The 20,993-nt window shown below is 44.0% G+C and overlaps 3 protein-coding genes across 4 annotated transcripts in view; 1 reads left to right on the top strand and 2 right to left on the bottom strand.

The window, feature by feature from the left end:
- LOC132159410 (zinc finger protein 501-like) overlaps window positions 1-20,993 on the bottom strand; it is a 531,393-nt gene that overhangs the window by 21,491 nt on the left and 488,909 nt on the right. The window lies entirely within an intron of this gene.
- Window positions 1-20,993, bottom strand: part of LOC132157170 (zinc finger protein 883-like) — a 499,035-nt gene that overhangs the window by 68,274 nt on the left and 409,768 nt on the right. The window contains exon 2 of the mRNA XM_059566425.1: window positions 1,872-2,623. Coding sequence (XP_059422408.1) covers window positions 1,872-2,550 — 679 coding nt within the window. The 5' untranslated portion in view covers window positions 2,551-2,623. The remainder of the gene's footprint in view (window positions 1-1,871; window positions 2,624-20,993) is intronic.
- Window positions 1-20,993, top strand: part of LOC132094136 (zinc finger protein 501-like) — a 197,436-nt gene that overhangs the window by 76,296 nt on the left and 100,147 nt on the right. The window lies entirely within an intron of this gene.

Here is a 20,993-nt window from a genome sequence, read left to right as displayed (position 1 = left end):
TGAACATGTTATACATATCTAATCATTTCTGTAATACATTTTCATTTTAATTTTGCAACTTATAAAGCGTTACAATTAGTATTCATTTTACATATTAAAACTGGTGTATGAAATGGCAAATGAAAATTATGTAATTTAATTTTCATTTTGCACCAAACGTTGCACAAATCTATTGGAAAATGTAAATGTAAATACAGAAATGCATTGCCATTTTACATATTGCATTGTCATTTTGCATATTACATCCCAAATTGAATATTGCTACCCATATGCTTCCATAGGCTACATCCATGCTACACAGCATATTATTGTTGCACAGATTATATATATATACATTATGGGTGTAACGGTACGTGTATTCGTACCGGACCATTTCGCTACATGGCTTTCGGTACGGTGCACGTCTGTACCGAATGACCGAATGCAATATTTTGTGTGTGGAACATAAGTAAATTTTCGTGTTTCCAAACGAACATATTAAGTGGCGGAAGTCTCCGCGTTCAGCGCAAATCCCGCCCTGCAGCTGATTCCAAGGCCGGTGACACACTGGCTGCGTGGCGTGAGTGTGGCGTTTCTGCTGCGTGTGAGTTGCGTGATGGCTGCTTCGCGTTTTCTGTGTCTTTACCATAGACTTTATAAAAACATGGACGTAGTGTCCGTAACGTCACCCCTAGCCTCCTGAAGAGAGATTTTGAAGCCTAAAGTGTGCAGAGCGAGCCGTCGCCATCTTGGCAGCGCGTCACCGCGCGACTCTCCCGGACAATCGAAAATGGGCAAAAGGGCGGGAGCTGGTTGCTGAAGCCACGCCCACCTAGCGCGACGGCTGTGACAGCAGAGGCAATTCACCTGTCACTCAAGTGGCCACGCCCTTAATTATGCAGATCTTTAAGGCTTAATATAATTTAAACGGATAAGTTATAAAAAAATTAACCCCCCTCACAGTTGTCATGAAGGGCAAAATTAGTCTATGGGATTGACTCTCTTTTGCAGCCAGCCTCAAGCGGCCGGTCGATGAATTGCAGTTTAAGTCTCGCAGTTTAAATTGGCTTCACTAGAGAGCGGGAGGTTGCCGCTCGGTCTTTACACACCAGAATGGTGCCTGACGCGGCGCTGGCGCGCTGCTGCTACTGTAGGTGACATAGAGGGAGACCGCCGACAGACCAGGCTCTTGTCTTCACTACAACAATATCTATACTTCATGTTGAACATAAATATAAAGCCTACTGATAAAGGACACCGTCAACAGTATTGATGGTGTTTGACAGGTGCATTATGCCAGTGTGTCACCGGCCTAAGGTTTTCAAAAGGCATCACGCGAGTGTGAACATCACTACAACTAGGAAAAAAATGATTGTAATTCAGACGCAGCTCCCGTCGGCATTTAAACAGACCTTTGCTCTTAATTCTGATCGGTCCAACGCAATAACTAAATCTGAGCAGGTCTAAAAACTGAAACTGTTGATGCTGCACTTTACACTTTGGAAAAGTTATATTATATATTTTTTTAAATATGAGCAGGCCTACAAGCTGGGATTGGTAAAGCTGCACTGTAATCATATTTATTTATTTATATTTTTCATTATATTTTATTATATGATATTGGTTTGAGACTGAGAGTATTTTATTTAGTGAAGAACTTTGCAGCAGTATTTTATTTCTTATTCTTTTTTATTTTATATATATTTTATTAAAAAGTATTTAAAAAAAGAGTGTAAACAAATTGTAAAAAAAAACTCACACACACACAAATGTCTCCACACAAATTCTCCAGGGCCCCAAAACACCCAGACCCCAGTGAAGTAAAACTTTGTAAGTCTAATGTAACATTACCACAAACAGACATTAAAGATGAATGAAGAATAAATACCAACCTCCTTGTTCCTTGTGTTTTATTCTCCAGGTTTCTGGTTCCTCGTCTTTCATTCTCCATGTTTCTGGCTCCATGTGATTTATTATCCATGTTTTTGGTTCCCCGTCTTTCATTCTCCAGGTTTCTGGTTCCTCATGTTTTATTCTCCAGGTTTCTGGCTCCACGTGTTTTATTCTCCAGGTTTCTGGTTCCTCGTGTTTTATTCTCAGTGTTTCTGGTTCCTTGTGATTTATTCTCCAGGTTTCTGGTTCCTCGTGTTTTATTCTCCATGTTTCTGGTTCCTCGTGTTTTATTCTCCAGGTTTCTGGTTCCTCGTGTTTTATTCTCCATGTTTCTGGTTCCTCGTGTTTTATTCTCCATGTTTCTGGTTCCTCGTGTTTTATTCTCCAGGTTTCTGGTTCCCCGTCTTTCATTCTCCAGGTCTCTGGTTCCTCGTGATTTATTCTCCAGGTTTCTGGTTCCTCGTGTTTTATTCTCAGTGTTTCTGGTTCCTCGTGTTTTATTCTCCAGGTTTCTGGCTCCACGTGATTTATTCTCCATGTTTCTGGTTCCTCGTGTTTTATTCTCCATGTTTCTGGTTCCTCGTGTTTTATTCTCCAGGTTTCTGGCTCCTCGTGTTTTATTCTGCAGGTTTCTGGTTCACTCGTGTTCTCTTCACTCTCTTCTTTAATAAACATCATCTTCACAGCAGCAGATCTCAGTTCAGATGATACTCCTCCAGATATTCCTGCTTGATTCAAAACTTAGTCACGACTGTGAGGATGGTGTAATATTACAGCTAGGCCTATTTGCTGACCTGACTCAAAAACTGTATTTTTCTCTTAAAAGAAACATGTCTAAACGTTTGAAGCAGCATCCCGACATAACAACAACAGAGAACGGGGTGAAACTAATCTTCTTCTTCTGAGGTTTAATGGTGTTTTTCAAACAAACGAATGTGTTTCGCGCCACCCGCTGGACTGGAGAGAAAAGCGAAACGGCAAAAACAGGACTTCGCCAGTTCGTCGTCATTTGGGGCGAACACCAACGGAAGTGAGGATCCCTGTGCCCTACTCCCTTCGAAGAGCCCTTTAAGTGAGTTATTTGAAGGGTGTAGTGCATTACTGTCTGCGCGTCCGAGCAGCATGCAGCACTACATACATTGCTGAATGGAAAGATAAATAAATAAATATTTTCTTAAAATTGACTTCTTTTTTAATTGTGTCTTATTTTAAATTAATTTCCTTCCGTCAGTTTGGGGTTTAATACAAATAAATGGATATAAATAAACACAGAATAAAGAACATTTCCCTCCACTATCCTTTGATTTAAGTTGTTTTGTGTTTGATGAGAAATAAAACCATAAGCTGAAGATGTTTTCTGAAGATGAAGATGTGGTGTATTTATCAGTGTCTTTGCTAATATATATGACTATAAACTGAGGTGACAGACAGTGATTAACCTCGTGTTTCTATACACATAAATATACATTTGCACAGATAGGCAAAAATAATCACATACTTTTGTAAATAAAACCAATAGGGCTGTCAAAATAGCTGCAAAACTAAATTCGAATTTTGTACTTAAATTTGATAAAAATTCGAATTATAATCGAATTTAAAATCCATAATTTCAGTTAGGGTGAAGAAAATCTTTTGGCTTCTCTCCTTAGTGATGGGAAGTTCGGATGATTTTACCGACTCGGACTTTTGAGTCTCGTTCAGCAAAATGAACGAATCTTTTTTCGAGTCATTTCGTTCATTTTAGCAAAATGTAATGAAAATGTTATGTGTTACTTCCCCAACACATCTAGTACTTACGCAAACGTTGATCCCACTAAAAACAATACAAAATTAAAATGCTATAAGATACAGAAAAAAAATTTCATTCTTTACCTGGGTCTTCAGTCTGTGATTAGCTCACCTCACCTCTTATCTGACAAGAGTCCTCGGGTTTAAGTCATTCCTTAATCACGTGACAGCCCCATACGCAAAACTAACGCAGTCTTGAGCCGGAAAGAGAATTGATTAGTTCATCTCATGAGTCTTTCGGGTCTCGGGTCGAGTTTGACTCGTTCCTTAATCACGTGACAGACCCATACGCTATTTCTGACATTTTCTGTCACTGTGTTTTTGTTGGCATCTGAGGCGCTTGCATCAGAGGGCTGCGCTTGGGTCGGAATATGAGTGATAAAGCACAACGGATTGTTATTGACAAACTCTTGGAGAAAGCGGACATTCTATGTTTACAAGAGACGTTTTTATCCAAACAAGATCTAGATAAACTTAATTCCTTGCATGATGATTTCCATGGAGTTGGTGAATCCACAACTGACTTAAGTATCAGAATATTGCGTGGCAGAATACCTGGTGGTGTGGCCATTTTTTGGCATAAGAAATACGATCCTCTGATCACTTTGATTAGGCTAGAGGTAGACTGGTGTATCGCAATCAAAGTGGTGCATAATGAAAAGGTTTTTGTAATTCTGAACGTGTATACTCCATATGAATGCAGCCAAAATGAAGATGAATATATGAATAGGCTTGCTTTTATAAGTGCTTTTATCAAAGACAATGTATGTACAAGTATATTTATAATGGGGGATCTAAACGCTGATATATCTGATAATAATTCTTTGTTTGGCCAACAGCTAATCAGGTTCTGCCAGGATAGCAAGTTGGCTCTTTCCAGTCAAATACTATTGCCAGCAGAAAGCTTTACATATATCAGTGAGGCATGGAATACAACATCTTGGCTGGATCACTGTATATGTACAGCAGATGCTCACGATTCCCTAGATAAACTTGAAATATTATATGACTTAGCTACAACAGATCACATACCAATTTCAATTATGTTAAATGTTGAAAGTTTACCTGAGATGACTAAATGTGAAAACTCCATAAAAAGGGGAAAATTAGACTGGGCAAGACTCACAGTAAATGACCTTCGGAGATATAAATTATTGACAGAGGAAAAGCTGAGCAATATAAAAGTGCCTACTGAGACAATTGTGTGTGTTAATGCGGGTTGTAAGAATCCAAAGCATAACGAAAAGCTATGTAAGATGTATGATGAAATCGTGGACTGCTTAAATGATGCTAGTAGACCTTTCTGTCAAAAAAGGGTTAAAAAACATAATTTTAGGGCCGGATGGAATGAATTTGTTTCTGAATTACATCTGAAGGCCAGAGTTGCTTTTAAAAACTGGGTTTTGACAGGTAAAGCTAGGTATGGTCCAGAATTTGAGGAAAAGAAACGTACTCGGTTACTAGCGTAACCTCGGTTCCCTGAGATGAGGGAACGAGTACTGCGTAAGCTAGCTTACGCTATGGGAAAAGGTCCCCTTTTCTCGAGAATATGAAGCCAAAAATTATCCTTAATTTTTAAATAATGTAAAACGCAGTGCTGCAGCACAGCAGACCCAAGCGAAGCAGCTCGCGCGCTTATTGGCTGTGCTGCGGCAACTGCAGCAACCTATGGTGAGGCGGCGGAGAGGAACGAACCAATGGGGGCGCTTCGCGCCCATTGGACGTCAGAGCGCGCCAAAATAGGTGTGGCTGGAACTTTATAAGCCACCGCTTCACCATAGGGATCAGGTTTTAAATCGACTGAAGCGATCACCCGGTCCGAGCACATAGCACGGCAGGTTACGCAGTACTCGTTCCCTCATCTCAGGGAACCGAGGTTACGCTAGTAACCGAGTACGTTCCCTTTCGAGAGTACTCTCGTACTGCGTAAGCTAGCTTATGCTATGGGAACACAATGTAAAACGCCGTGCGTGCTCGGGAACTTCGACCTGTCACAGCCCAAGGCGAGAGCCCGGGGCTTTATAGCAGGAGAAATCCCAGTCCCAACAGCCAACCTTAGTGAGCTTTATATAGGGAACGAAAAAAAAAGGGGGACGTGATAAGGCTTAGCACTTCTATATAGAAAGTACCCTGGCCTGCAGGGCAGGGACTTGCAGATTATAGAATCTAATAAATGTGGACGGAGAGGCCCAGCCTGCCGCCGCACAGATATCATCCAGTGGTATCCCGCAGGACCACGCCCATGACGAGGCCATAGCTCGGGTGGAATGGGCTCTGATGCCGAACGGGCAGTGAAGGCCTTTAGATTTGTAAGCCAGCGAGATAGTGTCTACTATCCATCGCGATAGGCTTTGCTTCGTGGTGGCGAGACCTCGGGTGCGCCCACCAAAGCATATGAAGAGCTGGTCCGACCTCCTGAATAAGGCGGAGCGAGCAATATAGGTTTTGAGAGCCCTGACGGGGCAGATGAAGCTCGCGTTGCTTTCGTCGCTTTGCGAGGAAAGGGCTGACAGCGAGATGACCTGCGCTCTGAACGGTGTTGAGAGCACCTTGGGGACATAGCCGTGTCTTGGTCTGAGAATGACTCTGGAGTCATTAGGCCCAAACTCGAGACAGTCAGCGCTTACAGATAGCGCATGTAAATCCCCCACTCGCTTGACTGAGGCCAGAGCCAGTAGAAAAGCGGTTTTGAACGAAAGAAGCTTCATATCGACAGACTGAAGCGGTTCAAAAGGGGGGCCCTTTAAGGCCTCTAGGACCGTAGACAGGTCCCAGGAAGGGATTGAAGGGGGTCGGGGAGGGTTCATCCGACGAGCTCCCTTAAGGAAACGAATGACCAGTTCGTTTTTTCCCAGTGATAGGCCGGCCACCGGAGCATGAGAAGCTGCAATGGCTGCCACATACACTTTGAGCGTAGACGGGGATCTGCCCGCATCTAAACGCTCCTGTAGGAAGGAGAGTATCTCCATCACGTCACATAAGTGAGGGTCTAGGTTCCGTGTCCCGCACCAGGTGGAGAACACTGACCATTTCTGCGCGTACAGGCGCCTGGTTGAGGGCGCTCTGGCTTCCGTAATGGTCTTTAACACTCCCTCAGGGAGGTTCCCGGGTACCCGTTGAGGGGCCATACATGAAGGGCCCAAAGTTCGGGGTGGGGATGCCAGAGCGCGCCCTTCAGCTGCGTGAGGAGATCTTTCCGCAGCGGTATTGGCCATGGGGCTGTACTGGACAGCTGCATCAGCTCGGAGAACCAAGGTTGGGTCGTCCAGAGTGGGGCTACTAGCAGCATAGCACATCTGCTCTTCCTGACCCGATCGATGACCTGCGGTAGCATCGCGACCGGTGGGAAGGCATAAAGCGGGCGTCTGGGCCAATTGAGGGCCAGCGCGTCCCCGCTCTTTGAAAAATATATTGGGCAATGAGCGTTGTCTTCTGAGGCGAAGAGGTCGACCTCTGCCCTGCCGAAGATGCTCCACATCAACTGAACCGTTTGTGGGTGAAGAGACCACTCCCCAGGGGGAACATTCGCCCTGGAAAGCATGTCCGGGCCCCGGTTCAGGATGCCAGGTACATGCGCTGTCTTTAGCGAGCGCAGATTGTAATGTGCCCATGTCAGAAGACGTTCGGTCAGGGTGTGCAAGGTTTCTGACCTGACACCACCCTGGCGATTTATGTAGGCCACCACTGACATGCTGTCTGATCTGACCAGAACGTGGTGGCCCTTTAAAAATGGGAGGAAAGCTTTCAGGGATAGTTCGACCGCTATCATCTCCAGACAGTTTATGTGTAAAAGTCGCTCCGGGCTCGACCAGAGGCCGGAGGCAGACCTGCCCTCATACAGGGCGCCCCAACCGAGGTTGGATGCATCTGTCGAGACTACTTTCCATTTCGAGACAGCGCCCGTGCTTACGCCTAACTGATACCAGTTGGCTATTTTCCAAGGGGCCAGAGCTGTGATGCAGCCGTGGGTCACCCTGATGCGCGCGCGGCCGGAAATCCAGGCGCGCGCTGGAACACGGTCTCTCAGCCAGCGCTGTAGTGGGCGCATGCGCAGCAGGCCCAGTTTGAGAACCGCAGAGGCTGATGCCATCAGACCTAGCATTTCCTGAAATCGTTTGAGCGGGTAAAGAGACCCGGCTTTGAACGACACGCCTAGATGCTGAATAGTGAGAGCGCGCTGTGACGTCAGACGCGCTGTACATGTCACAGAGTCTATGTCTATCCCCAAAAAGGAAATCCTCTGGCTGGGAGACAGAGCGCTCCTGACAGTGTTGATCGTGAGACCCAGGCATTCTAAATGGCTGAGGATCCAGGATCTGTGTGTCGTCAGTAGTTCCTCGGAATGGGCTAAAACTAGCCAGTCGTCGAGGTAGTTCAATACTCACACTCCCCGCATTCTCAGGGGTGCGAGAGCGGCATCCATGCACCGTGTAAACGTACGGGGCGCTACGGAGAGGCCGAATGGAAGAACCATGTACTGATAAGTCTGCCCCTCGAAGGCGAATCTCAAGAATGGCCTGTGATGGGGTGCTATTTGAATGTGAAAGTAAGCGTCTTTCAGATCCACTGAGAAAAACCAATCCCTCGGGCGAATTTGCGCGAGTATTTGTTTGGTAGTTAACATTTTGAACGATCGCGTCATAAGCGCTTTGTTCAAACGTCTGAGATCTAGGATGGGTCTGAGACCGCCATCCTTTTTTGGTACGAGGAAGTAGCGGCTGTAAAAGCCTGACTCGCGCTGCGCAGGGGGGACAGTTTCTATCGCCCCTTTTGCAAGAAGGTTTATCAGTTCGGCGCGAAGGACGTGTGTCATTTCGCTTTTCACTTTCGTTTCGACCACGGCGCGAAAGCGCGGCGGTCTGCGAGCGAACTGGAGCGAGTAACCTCGTTTTATTATATTCAAAACCCAATTTGATATGCCGGGGATGGCCTGCCATGCAGCGGCTCGTGCGGCTATGGGTTGAATGTGCTTCGGGCACTGGCCGCCTGTTATGAGGGGACCAGTAGCTCGAGTATGCTGTGCTTGTGACACTGTGGTGACAGCGCTTATTTGTAGGGTTGCGCACTGAGAAGTGGGCACGCGCGCTACATTTAGAGCACCTCCGGCGCGAGCGGGAAGGTGGGCATGAAAGGAGACCCGAGTGTGTCTTTGTGACACTTGGGGGAGTGTGTATACATGTAGGGGTGCGTACTGTGTAGTGGGCACGCTGCCTACATAGAAAAAGCTCTTTTTGTGCTTTATTGAGGTCGCCGTGAAAACGGCGTTTGTGTGCAGGCGTGCGTGCATTGTAACAGGCTCGTTTACTGCAGTATAGACATCTCCAACCGCCTTTAGTGAGGGGATTGGAGGAAGCATGTGAGGTTTCTTGTGTGGTGGTTCGGCCGCAGCGGGACTTAACCACGGTCTTTTCAGCCCGAAGGTCAGGAGGGCTTCGGAGGCTCGGGGTTCAGCACAATCCTGGGCCGAGGTCACCGTCTCTCTGGCGGTTTGCGGCTCGTAGAGCGAGAGCGGTGCTGGGTTTTGGTCGCTGGGCGAGACTGTAAGTCTGGCTGCGATGGCTTCGAGGTCTGAGGGGGCGGCGCATTTCTACGGCGTCCCGCAGCAGAGCTAGAGCGTTTCGGCAGGAAGTGTCTCATTGCCTGTGACGTTTTCTGAGCCTCAGTGAAGCGTTCAGCGAAACCCTTAACCGACTGGCCAAAGAGGCCGGAAGGCGAGATAGGAGAGTCAAGAAAGGCGGATTTGTCGACGTCTTTCATCTCCGTGAGCGTGATCCAGAGGTGTCGCTCTAAAACAGCGAGGCTTGCCATGCTTCGGCCGATCGCTTGTGCTGTGGTCTTTGTCGCACGCAGGGCTAGATCAGTAGCGCTGCGGAGATCTTTAAAGTCATAGGTATCTGGGGCAGACTCGTCCAGGTTACGGAGAAGTCTGGCCTGAAAAACCTGCAGCACAGCCATGGTGTGTAGAGCCGAAGCAGCTTGACCAGCGGAGGTGTAAGCTCGGCCAGCGAGAGCTGAGGTGGTGCGGCACGGCTTGGATGGATGCACAGGCTTCGACCGCCATCCTGCGGCTGAGGGCGGGCAGAGGTGTGCAGCAATAGCCTCCTCGAGAGGGGGGAGGCTCTCGTAACCGTGGTCTCGGGCGCCGTCGACAGAGGAGAGCGCTGACGAGACAGAAGTCTTCAAGCGTGCGGAGAATGGGGCTTTCCATGACTTCGTGAGTTCATCGTGAACTTCCGGGAAGAAGGGGGCGTTTCTTTGCGGAGGGGCCGAAGGGCGCCCCTGCAAGAACCATTCGTCCAGCCTGCTTTTAGCGGGCTCGTCTGGAGGAGACCAGTCGAGCTGAAGGTCGCTGACAGCCCTTGTAAGCACGCGAGTAAGCTCCGCGTCGATATCAGCGCGTTGTCCGGTGCAGCTGGGTGCTGTAGAGGGGGGGGGGGGGGGGTCCGCAATGGAGCCCGACCATTCCTCACTACTGGACGCGGCGAGAGAAAGGCTGTCGTGTCTGTCCTCTTCCGCCTCAGGCGCTCCGAAGGAGAAGGGGGCGCTGGTGAGCAGGGACTGGCGCTGCTCGTCCACGAAGAGGACAGGCGAAGGAGAGAGAGCGGGCGAGGCACGCGGGGAGTGTTCCGGCGTGAGCTCGCGTGTAGCAGTGTGCTCAGGCATTCTCTGATCGCGGCGTTTCTTACGCGGCACTTGAGAGAGAAGAGGCGGAGCGGGTGGAGCATCGTGGCTGGTTTGAACTAATCGAGCCCGCAGGGTCGATATAGCCATGTTGTCGCACTCAGGGCAGCCGCCCTTGGAGAGTGCGCTCTCAGCATGCTCGCGGCCCAGGCAGGAGACACAGATGATGTGGCGGTCCTCGCTGGGCAGAGGGCCTCGGCAGGAAGCGCAGGCCTGAGGCATTTGAAACAACGCCTCGAATTCTGGAGAAAAAAGTGTGATGCAGCGGCAAACACACTAGCTTGTAAAGGATATAGTCACGCTGGATGGCGCAGCAGGAAGCGAGTGCTGAAGGCGGCGTCGAGATGAAGCATGAGCCGGCGTCCTCAGATCTGCGTTGCAGTGCTATCCCGCTGAGAGGCTTTTCGACGGCGTGTAGAGGCTTCTCCGGAGAAGACAGCGAAGTGCAGGTGAGATCGCTGAAGGAGATGAAATCTGATCCCTATGGTGAAGCGGTGGCTTATATAGTTCCAGCCACGCCTATTTTGGCACGCTCTGACGTCCAATGGGCGCGAAGCGCCCCCATTGGTTCGTTCCTCTCCGCCGCCTCACCATAGGTTGCTGCAGTTGCCGCAGCACAGCCAATAAGCGCGCGAGCCGCTTCGCTTGGGTCTGCTGTGCTGCAGCACTGCGTTTTACATTATTTAAAAATTAAGGATAATTTTTGGCTTCATATTCTCGAGAAAAGGGGACCTTTTCCCATAACGTAAGCTAGCTTACGCAGTACGAGAGTACTCTCGAAAGGGAACTGGCAAATGCTAAATTCAAATATGCTCTGCGATATATAAAAAGGAATGAGCTGACCATGAGAGCAAACTCAATGGCTAAGAACTTGCAGCAAAATAATGGCTATGACTTTTGGCAAGAAGTTAAGGCTATCAACAACAGAAAAATACCACTGCCGACTTGTATTGATGGGGCTGTTGGAGCCGAGAATATTGTTAACCTGTGGAGAAAACATTATGAAGCTCTTTTTAATTGTGTTGCGAGGAAAGAATTTGAAGTTGGTCATGTGTCGAATGAAGAAGATATGATTATTACACCTGATGAGGTTAAGTTCGCAATTGATAAACTCGCTGTGAATAAAGCATGCGTTCCTGATCGAATAACTGCTGAACATTTGAAACACGCTAGTTCAAGGGTTACTGTATTACTTGCTTTGTGTTTTTCAGGTTTTTTATCTCATGCTGTGTTACCTGATTCCATGACAACAGTATTACTATTGCCTGTTATTAAGGATAAAACTGGTAAAATAACTGCGACAGAAAACTACAGGCCAATTGCATTGGCAAGTGTGCTTTCTAAAATATTTGAGCAAATTCTCATGGATAGGATTAAAGAATATTTAATAACTACGGATAACCAATTTGGTTTTAAAAGTAAGCTTGGCACTGATCTATGCATATATTCATTAAAAGAAGTAGTTAGTAAGTATAATACTCATAATTCCACTGTTTTTATGTGTTTTTTTAGACGCTTCCAAGGCGTTTGATCGAATAAATCATTCTAAGCTTTTTTTAAAATTATAAGAAAGAGGAGTTCCCCCTTATATTATAAGAATTTTACTCTTTTGGTATATACATCAAACCTTAAAAGTACAATGGGGTAATTCCGTTTCGGAACCGTTCTATATGACAAATGGGGTTCGGCAGGGTGGGCTATTGTCACCCCTTCTTTTTAATCTCTACATGGATGGTCTTTCTGTGGAGCTAAATGACTGTAAGACTGGATGTCTGATAGGTGATAGTATTTTTAATCATTTGATGTATGCGGATGATGTTGTCATTTTGTCTCCGTATAGTGTAGGCCTACAACAATTGCTTCGAATTTGCTCAAATTATGGTAAGCAGCATGACACAAAATTTAATATTAAAAAGAGTGTAATCATGATTGTTAAAACCCAAGAGGACCAAAAGATTAACTTTCCTTCTTTATATCTAGATGATAAAGTTTTAAATGTAGTAACTAAAGTAAAGTACCTAGGCCACATCATTAAAGATGATCTAAACGATGATGATGATGATGTGCAGCGCCAGTGCTGTAAATTGTATGGGCAAGCCAATATGCTGGCTCGTAAGTTTTCTATGTGTTCAGACGATGTGAAAATAACTCTATTCAGAGCATACTGTACTTCTTTCTATACAGCCCACCTGTGGTGTAAATATTCTAAAGCAAAGATGAGAAAGTTACAGGTAGCATATAATGATGCTCTTAGAATTTTACTTAAGGTCCCAAGGTGGTCAAGTGCAAGTCAAATGTTTGTGGCTAATAATATACCCATGTTGAATGCTGTCTTAAGGAAGTATATGTACAGTTTCATATGTCGGATGAATGATTCTAAAAATAGTATCATAAGAGACTTAAATAATATTATGTTGAGTGAAACAAGGTATTTTTCCTGTTTCTGGAAGCATTGGAGAGAAAGCTTGTATGTTTTTTAAATTATGTATGTTGTTTTTGTCTATGGATGTTGTAAGTTATTTATATGGACCCATGGGTCTGAAATAAAGAATTAAAAAAAAAAAAAAAAAAAAAAAAAAAAAAAAAAATACAGGTGCTTGGCACTTTCAGCAGGTGTTTTTTTCGCAGTGTGTTACCATACTCAGTAAGTACCTCATAGGATCTTGGTGTTGTCTCTTTGATGACCTTAGCTACAGGTTTTCCATCACATCTGACACGTACTGTGTCCTTTCGTTCCAGTGGACATAACTGTTTGGCATTCCTGTCATAGGCTCCGCTCTGGCTGTTTATCTTTGTATAATCTCTTCCGAAGCAGGTGTTCTGCTGAGGGTAGCCATATTCTCTGTTTCCTGTTCATGAGAATTGCACCTGGATACTGTCCACAATCCACTTTCTTTAGCAGATGCTTTACAATCTGTACTCCTTTTTCAGCCAAGCCGTTTGACTGTGGGTACAGTGGACTTGATGCTACATGTTCAAACCCATAAGTCTCTGCAAAGTCTCTGTAGTCCTGACTGCTGAACTGTGATCCGTTGACTCTCACCACAGTCACCGGAATTCCATGTCTTGCGAACTTTTATCACCTGCTGTGCTGTGAAAGTGACGTGACATTCAGCCAGGTATGGTGACCCATACTCAGAATTTGTGCTCTGCATTTAACCCATCCGAAATGCACACACACAGAGCAGTGAACACACACACACACTGTGAGCACACACCCAGAGCAGTGGGCAGCCATTTATGCTGCGGCGCCCGGGGAGCAGTTGGGGGTTCGATGCCTTGCTCAAGGGCACCTAAGTCGTGGTATTGAAGGTGGAGAGAGAACTGTACATGCACTCCCCCCACCCACAATTCCTGCCGGCCCGGGACTCGAACTCACAACCTTTCGATTGGGAGTCCGACTCTCTAACCATTAGGCCACGACTTCCCTGTTGTATTAGGACTAACTGGACAGTTTGACTTGTAGTCCATGATGACAAGGTAGTCCCTCCCTGCTAGGCGAAATAAGTCTATTCTGACCTTTCTCCATGGTTCCTCAGGTTTACTGTTGGCTTAAGGGGTTCCTTAGGTTGCTGGTACCTGTGCTACTGACATGTCTCGCAGTGCTGCACCAGTGCTTCAATGTCCCTATTCATATGTGGCCAATACATCAAAACTCTTGCACGTCTCTTGCATTTCTCAATGCCTAAATGTCCTTCATGCGTGAGTTTTGCCATTTGTGAGTGCATGGAGGTAGGTATGACAATCCGTTCACCTCTCAGGAGCACACCATGCACAACTGACAGCTCGTGTTTAAAGCTCTGATATGGATTTGTCAACCTCTGATCTTTTGGTAGGTGGATTTTGTCTATTACAGCTTGTAGCTTACGGTCATCTGCCGTTGCTTCAGCAATCTGTCTCCATTTATCCTGAGACACTGGTAGGTGATTTTGTATGCAGTCTTCACGAACCTGTACATCATGCTCCATGTTACTTGATCCAGTATGGCTCAAAGATGCTCTGCTGAGTGCATCTGCCATTACCAGGTGCTTCCCTGGAGTGAACTCAAACGTCAGATTGTATTTCTGGAGACAGAGCATTAACCATTGGATGCGAGGAGCTTAGACCGCTACATCCTTGTACTCTCTCATTATCTCAGTGGTAGAATCTGCACAGATGTCCATTCGTTTGCTATGTGCTGCACCCCTAGTGGTCACTAGAGCGCTATCAATGACATGAACTCTATAAACCCAAGTCCTTCACTTGCTTTCAGACCTAAAATTGGCTGTCTATCCTTCTCTACTACAACAAAAAGTGTACTTATGGTGCGTCCTTCTCCAGAAAGACTCGCTCTGAAAACACCCATATATGGAATCGTCTGATAAATTCCCTTAAAGGAACACTCCACCGTTTTTTGAAATAGGGCTTATTCACATTATTTCCTACATTTAGATAGGTGGGCAAATGCATTTTTGTGTCAGTGCATGCATTGTTTTAGTTTGACTGGGTCGGCGTTAGCTTAGCTTAGCACAATGAATGGAATCCTTTGTTGCCAGCTAGCATGGCCTGAGTAAAAGTGATCAAAAAAATTAAAAAAACCCACCTAATTACTTCTTGTGGCCTGCGTATTCACAACGAGTACAAATAGCGATCCAGATTAACACTAGGCGATTTCCTAGGCAGATATTGACTTGGGACTATATTATGGGGAAGCACAGGCGAAGCACTGCTGCTTAGGCGAAGCACTGCTACTTCGGCGCAGAGATATCACGCAACACATGAAATCCCACGACTTCCGTCAACATACCGGCGTGAATAGTAGCTGCCTGGCTATTTTCCTTACAGTACACGAATGGCGATGAACATGGCTGATTTTGAGAGAGACGAAGAGGGTGACTTCTCAGACAGTCAAGAACCACATACCTATTTGAACCAGAGTTTACAGAAGATGTGCTGCGTGCTTTGGAAATAGAACGACAGGAGGAGGATCGCTCGTGATGAGAGCCAACATGAACTGGTGGTGTGAATGTGGGGGAATATGCCAATCTATGCCGATGGAAATAGAGTGTCTGTGCTGTAGAGAGTGGGACATGTTTTTGCCATTGATGACCAGGCTCAACACGTCAGATCAAGATGAGCGTGCCCAAAGTTGTGTCACATCTACAGAGGATTTCACGGCGCTGATCCATTCTGCAGTACTCGATTTTCTTTCCGGTGTGAAAAACTGAACTGGAAAAAACGCCCCACGCCGAATGGACCAAATGGACAGCTGTCCACAGAGTAAGTGATTATTTTAATCATGACGCATGTATAGATCGACCCATATTATACCTGTATTCACATAGAGTTGATGTTTTCACAGGCAATATAGGTTATATAGGAAGAGAAATAAAAGACAACTTACATGTGCACTTTGTTCTTCCTGTGTTTTCAAAGTAGTCCTCTGGTGCAAAATGTTCTTCGCAAACACGATACTGCTTTATTTTGTTGAGAGGCGTTGAACTACAGATCTCCAGAGCTGCTAGCCATTTATTTCTCAGTTCCACATTAGGTGGAATTCTGTGAAACATTACATTCGTGTATGTCCTTTGCTTGTTCTCACAACCTTTTGCTATGCAGGTAATAACCATGTTTGCTGTAACTTCTCAAAATAAATCATCCAAAAGCGAAGACACTCGGTGCAGGTCACGCCGGTATGTTCTTCTTCTTCTGTTTTTTTTGACGCGTTGCACGCCGCTATGTTGACGGAATTCGTGGGATTTCATGTGTTGCGTGATATCTCTACGCCGAAGTAGCAGTGCTTCGCCTGTGCTTCCCCATAATACAGTCCCAAGTCAATATCTGCCTAGGAAATCGCCTAGTGTTAATCTGGATCGCTATTTGTACTCGTTGTGAATACGCAGGCCACAAGAAGTAATTAGGTGGGTTTTTTAAATTTTTTTGATCACTTTTACTCAGGCCATGCTAGCTGGCAACAAAGGATTCCATTCATTGTGCTAAGCTAAGCTAACGCCGACCCAGTCAAACTAAAACAATGCATGCACTGACACAAAAATGCATTTGCCCAACTATCTAAATGTAGGAAATAATGTGAATAAGCCCCATTTCAAAAAAACGGTGGAGTGTTCCTTTAAGTCCAATTTCTTGTGTCTCACTTTTGGCTTAATTTTCATCTTATTATAGTATTTTACTTGTGCACCTGTGTCGATTTTTATTGGCACTGTCACACCACCCACCATCAAAGGTGTTATCCATTCATCATTATTACCGTCCATATTAGTCAGAATTGCTGCTTCGACATACAGTGGTTCTCCGTCCTCACTATCACTTTCCTCTTGTTTCTGTCCGATGACATGTACCCTTTTCTTTGTGAAACAGGACCTGGCAAAATGATTTTTTCCTCCACACTTTCGACATTCTTTGCAAATGAATGAATCAATGAATCACAAAAAGAGAATCAAATCTCTTTTTGTGTTTTTGCACCGTATCAACAGCAGCAGTTTCACCTTCGTTTTCAAATTACTTCAATTGTACCTTCGTACTTTCTGCAGCCTGACATATACCAACTGCTTTCTCAAGTGGCATTATGCATCCCAGGCCAGTAGTTGGTGATGTTTGAACATGTAATATTGCAGGCATATGATGTTACCATTTTCACAATTATTTGTTTGTAGTTCACACAACAACAATAACAGTATTGTTTCAAAAAACTTGCACTTTGAAAAATCTTTTTTTTTTTCACTGTTTTTTGCACAGTTCTGTAAATGTGTGGCCAAACCACATAAGAATACAGAACAGAATACACACCCATCAGTCCAAACTGTGTTCAGAGATCATCGGTTTTGTGTGGGTTAAGATGCCAGTTTCTCTTCTTTCTTCAAGCGAGTTTAATAACCTCTTTGGTCAAACAAGTTCTCACAGCCAGCAATAACATGTTTCCAAACCTCAACAGTGAGATCACTGCTCTGAAAAATATTATAAAGTGACATGACGTGCCGCCAAGTATAGAAACCCATACTCGGAATTTATGCTCTGCATTTCACCCATCACAAGAGCTCACACACACACAGATCATTATGTAGTGAACAAACACACACACACACACACAGCTGTGAGTACTGAACACACACACACACACACACACACACACACACACACACACACAGATCATTATGTAGTGAACAAACACACACACACACCATGGCAGTGAGAAGCCATTTCTGCAGCCTTTACTTTGAACCAGTGTGGTTTTAGACATGGAGAAGAATTCTGTGTGCAGAGGCTTGGACTGCAGTTAAGCTTCGTGAAAATCATTACACAACAGATGCAGATGATGAAAATGTGTTATATCTCCTCAACTCATGTGGGAAGTCGTGGCCAAACGGTTAGAGTGTTGGACTTGCAATCCAAGGGTTGTGAGTTCGAGTCTCGGGCTGGCAGGAATTGTAGGTGGGTGGGGAGTGAATGTACAGCGCTCTCTCCACCTTCAGTACCATGACCAGTGTTGCCAGATTGTAAATGTCCAAGTATCGTACCAGAAGTTCAAAATTATCGGATTTGGAAGAAAATTATCGTACAGGAGTCAAAAGAGTTATCTATTCTAAACCAACTACATTTCAACACGGCCTGCAAATTACCAATAAGCGATAAGCCGTATGGTTGGATGGAAGCAGTACAACAAATTACTATCCCATTATTTTCAGTGACCGTCTGCGTCGTGGCGCATATTAAAACATATTAAAATTATTTTAACATTTGCTTTGTCGCGTCCAGTGTAGGCGGAATTTAGCTGATGCAGTGTGGCGCAGTTAACTCATAACTACACATCTGAGCCGCTTTCATTGGAAGACTGCGTGTTGCCAGATGTTGAAGGATTTCTTGCTGTCATGGACCGCAACATAGTGCTCGTTGGCCTTAAAGCAGGGCACCCACCCTCCCTGAGGTGCACACGAACGCATTTAGAGTGTCTGTAATGAGCCGATTAAGTGTATGAGTAAAGAAGCCCTATGTCTGCAACTGTCATCATCTAACTTTTCATAGAATTCTGAAATTATCGTACATTACGGGAATTTTTTCATTATTGATCGTACATCGTACAGAGGTAAAGATTATCGTACAAATACGATAATTATCGTACGTCTGGCAACACTGACCACGACTGAGGTGCCCCTGAGCAAGGTACTGAACCCCCAACTGCTCCCCAGGCGCCGCAGCATAAATGATGCCCACTGCTCTGTGTGTGTTCACGGTGTGTGTGTGCACTTCGGATGGGTTAAATGCAGAACACGAATTCCGAGTATGGGTCACCATACTTGGCTGAATGTCATGTCACTTTCATTTTTTGTGTTTCTGTTTAATAATCATTTGACCCTGAGAAAAACTGGCAGTAATGAGAAGATTTATCATGACTTAACCTCTTAAGACCCTGCGGCCTCATTAGAGGACATTATACTTTTGTGAATTTCTCTGAGACTGTACATGCCACAGTTTTAAGTCTGGATGTCCTGTACAGAGATGACAGATGATTGGCTTTTTCACCATGACCACTCCCTCTCCTTGGTCATCAAAATGTCTGAAATTAATTTAGTGACACTCTTATGGAAATATGATAATGTTTTGTAATTATCATTTAAATCAGTCTAATTTAAAAATTGTGTCATAAATCAACATCTCAGGAAAATGTTATGGTGTTTCAAATCTAAATATGACTTTCTGTTATGAAACAGGATGTTGATTTCATACATGTCCTCATATGAGGACACTGGGACTAAAAACATGTTTATTACACATTTTGGGAGACAACAAATGAACAGGGAAATAAATTATATTTCAATATTCTGTGAAATATTATATATTATTATGAAATCTTGTCAATTATTACTCCCATTACTACACTTATTTTTATCATTACCTGTTGCCCCAAAAACCAATAATATGCAACATACACATAATATATAATAATATGCAAATTAGATTTAGTTTATAGATACACTGTATATAATAAGAAAACCTGTTTATGGTCATTTTACACACATTTTGCAGAAAGAAAAATGGTATATTGAATCATTGTTATAACATAGTTGAGAATCATCTTTTTACAAAGTTTGGTAAAAAATACTTCTTGAAACCTAAAAATAAATTGTTGATTTATTTCTACTGTTTTTGCCTATGCATGTTCATTCATGTCTTTTGATTTTTTTTAAAGAAATTGAGTCCCGATGTCCTCTACTGAGGACATAGCATAACGTATGAATGAAATATATTAAATTATATATAAAGACACTGCTATTATTAAAATGGCACTGAATGAAACCATCAGGAGTCACGGTTCATATTGCTCTGCTCGTGTGGTTTCTGTATAATTATTTGTCTGATTTGTGATGGTTCTTGTTCACAGAGGCATAAAGTTGACTGCAGTTTTCCTGAGCTCCAGCTTTTGTTCCTCTGATTGAAGCGTAAGTCACTTTATCATCACAGCGAACCTGAATCAACATCACAGTCTCTGTTTCAACCCACAGTTATTACAGCATGAGGTTTGAGCTCAATTCAAGACTGATTTATATAAGAATAAAACTAATACAGGTCATGTTGAAGGAAGGTGGACATTGAGGGAAGATCAGGAAGTGTTTGCTCACCTTGTTTTTCTTGGCTCTGTTTTTACTGTACGCAGTAACTTCAGTATAAGTCACATCATCTGTCTGCTCCTAAACATCAGTGAAAAAAACGCCCATCCATCACTACTGTGTGAAGAAGACTCATTATTCTACTGCAAATGTTTAGGTCAAATATGTGTAAAAAATCTATCATACAAACATGCGGTTATGGAAAATTACCACAGTCTGTCAAATATACCTAAAGTAAAGCTAACTTTGAATTCAGACGTGCCTTGATGGCTTTCTACCTTGAAATGCATCCTCCAAAGGCAGCATTTTTCAGTTTTCGGATGCAGCCAAAGTCTTTGTGGTGAATTAACTGATGTTCAGTGACCAGATCATGACAGTCACTTCCAGAAAAATTATATTTTGGGTGAATATGACCTGAAAATTGAAAGAGTAATTGTAAAAAATATATATTTTTTTAATCAAACAAATAATATATAATTTATTTTTTATTGATCTTTTTTATGAAAATCTTGACATGTCGTTATGAAAGTCTGTAGGTGTCATGGGCACCATGCCCTGAAGATACTCCAAATATTTAGGGGCAAAATAATGAGGTTTCAAAAATGAGGGTAGTTTTTTAATTAATTGTTCCTATTGTAATGACAGATTCATTGAGTCATAATGAGATAAGTGATACCAATGATGTCATAATCCGCCATTTTAAAACATGTTCAGACTCCTCCTAGACTGCTGGTCCAATTTCACCAAACTCGATTCAGATCATCTTCAGACCATGCAGGCACAAAGTTATGGATTTCATGCTGATAAACTGATGGCACAATATCAAAACTGTTTTATCTATGCAATACTTTTGAATATTGATACCAAACCTTTGACCAAACTTTTGACCCGTCCCAATATCCAAACTTGCACAATTACTAAACGCAGTTAGAGACTATTGAACAATGCCTGTATCTGCTTAAGCTTAAATAAAAAAAATAATAATAATAAAAAATAAAAAAGCAGAAAACAAGAGAGCATGAACACAACACAAGCCAATACACATGCTGT

Source organism: Carassius carassius, chromosome 1, assembly GCF_963082965.1.
Source record: "Carassius carassius chromosome 1, fCarCar2.1, whole genome shotgun sequence".
NCBI classification, from domain to species: Eukaryota; Metazoa; Chordata; class Actinopteri; order Cypriniformes; family Cyprinidae; genus Carassius; species Carassius carassius.
This window is presented reverse-complemented; position numbering and strand designations above follow the sequence as displayed.